The sequence below is a fragment of the Amphimedon queenslandica genome, unplaced genomic scaffold (assembly GCF_000090795.2).
Source record: "Amphimedon queenslandica unplaced genomic scaffold, v1.1 AMPQUscaffold_10246, whole genome shotgun sequence".
Taxonomy (NCBI): domain Eukaryota; kingdom Metazoa; phylum Porifera; class Demospongiae; order Haplosclerida; family Niphatidae; genus Amphimedon; species Amphimedon queenslandica.
This window is the reverse complement of record NW_003549483.1, coordinates 3,411-5,863: the sequence shown is the minus strand read 5'-3', so window position 1 is coordinate 5,863 and position 2,453 is coordinate 3,411. Positions and strand designations below refer to the sequence as shown.

Here is a 2,453-nt window from a genome sequence, read left to right as displayed (position 1 = left end):
GTCACTGCAGCATCATTAAAGTCCCATGTTTGATCACACAGTGTAGTCCATGTTCTCTCAACACACAGTTCAACACGACCAGCATATGTCACTGATGATCCACTCAGTCTTACATCACCATCATTACAGGCTTCTGTTATTATTAGTTAAAGATAAAAACATGTTCATTCTATATTGCTTACCTAAACATACAACACTTGCTGCATCATTTGTACCACAATAAAGAGCAGTACCACTATCAAAATAGTGAGTACAATCTATTAGTGAACTGTCACTGCTGGAACAATGCAAACGTCTCATAACAAAAGGAGCTTGCCCTTGTCCATAATAACTTTCCCGCACAGATATTGATCCTACATAATAAGTGAAAGTAGAATATTAAATATTAATACCTGTCATCTGATGACCAAGCTGTTTGCAAACAACATTAGCGTCAGTTGTATCCCAGTAATAGTCACAAATAGCTCCCCACATTTGATTGTAACATATTTCAACTCTTCCTTCATACTCATTGGGACCACCAACTAATCTAACATCACCAGTTGTACACGAAGTATCAACAGTAACGTTATTGACTAAAATTCATTATTAGATATTTTATACAAAACTTCGGCAACTTACTCTGACATATCACATATGCAGCATAGTTACAATTTTGTGTAGCATTATTAAATGGACATTCCCAAATACTTGATTCAGTTCCAGTACAGTTTAAATTATGAAAATGTATAAGTTTGTTATAATAATAGTAATAATAATCCAGAGAATGCAAAACACCTGCCAGTACGGACAGTAGATCTACTTAAAACACATATAAAGCAATATTTACCATAACGTGAGAATCCTAATTGAGCACAAACTACACTAGCATCAGCATTATCAAAGCCAGTATTACAGACAGTCCCCCAAACATTATTCACACATACATTAATTACACCAATAGAGCTATATCCTGAACCTGTGAGCTTAATGTCACCATGAACACACTCTGTAAGAATTTTAAAAATAACAACATATGCCCAATAATATTACCTTGACAAGTTACTCCTAAATATTTATGACTGTATGAATAAGTGTTACTATAACAATTTAATACTCCTTTTGAACATTTCAACAGAGAGCCCATGATGCTAGAGCAGTAAAACTCATAGGGAAATAAAGGAAGATTTGGTAAATCCAGGAATGAGTTTGAATATCCTGTAGCACCTGTAATAAGTATAATTAGAGTTTAAATTATTTTGTGCTTGCTTTTTGAATGACCCGTTGAGTTACAAATAGTTCCAGTATCATAATAATCATTATAACCATCAGCACATATTCCAAACCAAACATGATTGTAACATAATTCAACTCTTCCTTCCATTTTGCTTGTTCCATTTGATAAGCGTATCTGACCATTAGCACAATCAGAATACTCCACGGAAAAACCTGTGTAATTTTAAAAGTACAAGTTTCATTAAAAAGTTAGTTACCATGACAGGCAACTGATACATCAGTGTATACAGTGCAGGATCCCTGTCCTTGTGTACTTGAGGGGCAATCCCATATACTCTCTTCATTACCAGTACAATTAAGATTAACAATATGAAGGGGTATGTTATCATCATAATGGAGTCCTCCCATGGAAACTGACCCTACCATGCAGTTAACATTATAACAAGAAATACATGCACATACAGTATACCTAATGCAGTGTATCCTAAATGTCTGCAGACAACTTGAGCATCATTGTCAGTAAAATAATGATAGCATATACTACCCCAAGTACCATCAACACAAACTTCAACACGTCCAATATCTTCAGAGTAAGAATTGTAAGGTATCAGTCTTATGCTACCTTCAGTACAATCTAATCAGAATTATAATCAAAATTTATGCATCACAAATATTGGTCATACTGTGGCATCTAACTGCTGCAGTGTGTCTAGCATCACAATAAGATAACTTAGTGTAATGTGTTAGACTGCATTGCTTAATACTAGTAGCAGATTGAGAGCAACTCATATCAGCTATCAGCAAAATATCTACACTAGGAGACTCAGCAAGATATGTTACTCCATTACCTATTATAATGAATTAATATTTAAAAATTAATTGTTCACTACATTTCAACTAACCATTATTGTAGCCAAGCTCCCTACAAATTATGGTAGCATCCACACCATAAGAGTAGTAATTTTCTCTATAACAAAATGCACCCCAGACCCTATTAATACATATTTGAGCTTTTCCTTCCATTGTAGTTGCTCCATCCACCAAGCGTACTGCATAATCAGTACAATTATCATATGTTACACCCAAGTCTAATATTTATCTATAAATTACTCCATTTCATTTTATTAAAACCTAACTTTGACAAATAAGGCCAGCATCTTGACGGCTGTAGCAAGATCCAGTAGTTGAGTAGGAACAGTTAAGCAGTGTACTTTCATTGCCACTACAATTCACACTGT

General features: G+C 34.4%; 1 protein-coding gene across 1 annotated transcript; it reads right to left on the bottom strand.

The window, feature by feature from the left end:
- Positions 1-737: 737 nt before the first annotated feature.
- On the bottom strand, positions 738-2,289 carry LOC105315440 (neurotrypsin-like). Its single transcript, XM_020006213.1, has 7 exons — positions 2,118-2,289; positions 1,899-2,063; positions 1,685-1,849; positions 1,473-1,634; positions 1,249-1,428; positions 1,033-1,206; positions 738-988 (listed from the first exon to the last, which is right to left on the bottom strand). Exons 1-7 carry the CDS (start codon positions 2,236-2,238, stop codon positions 738-740), a joined length of 1,218 nt encoding a protein of 405 aa, XP_019861772.1. The 5' UTR covers positions 2,239-2,289.
- Between the last annotated feature and the right edge of the window lie 164 nt (positions 2,290-2,453).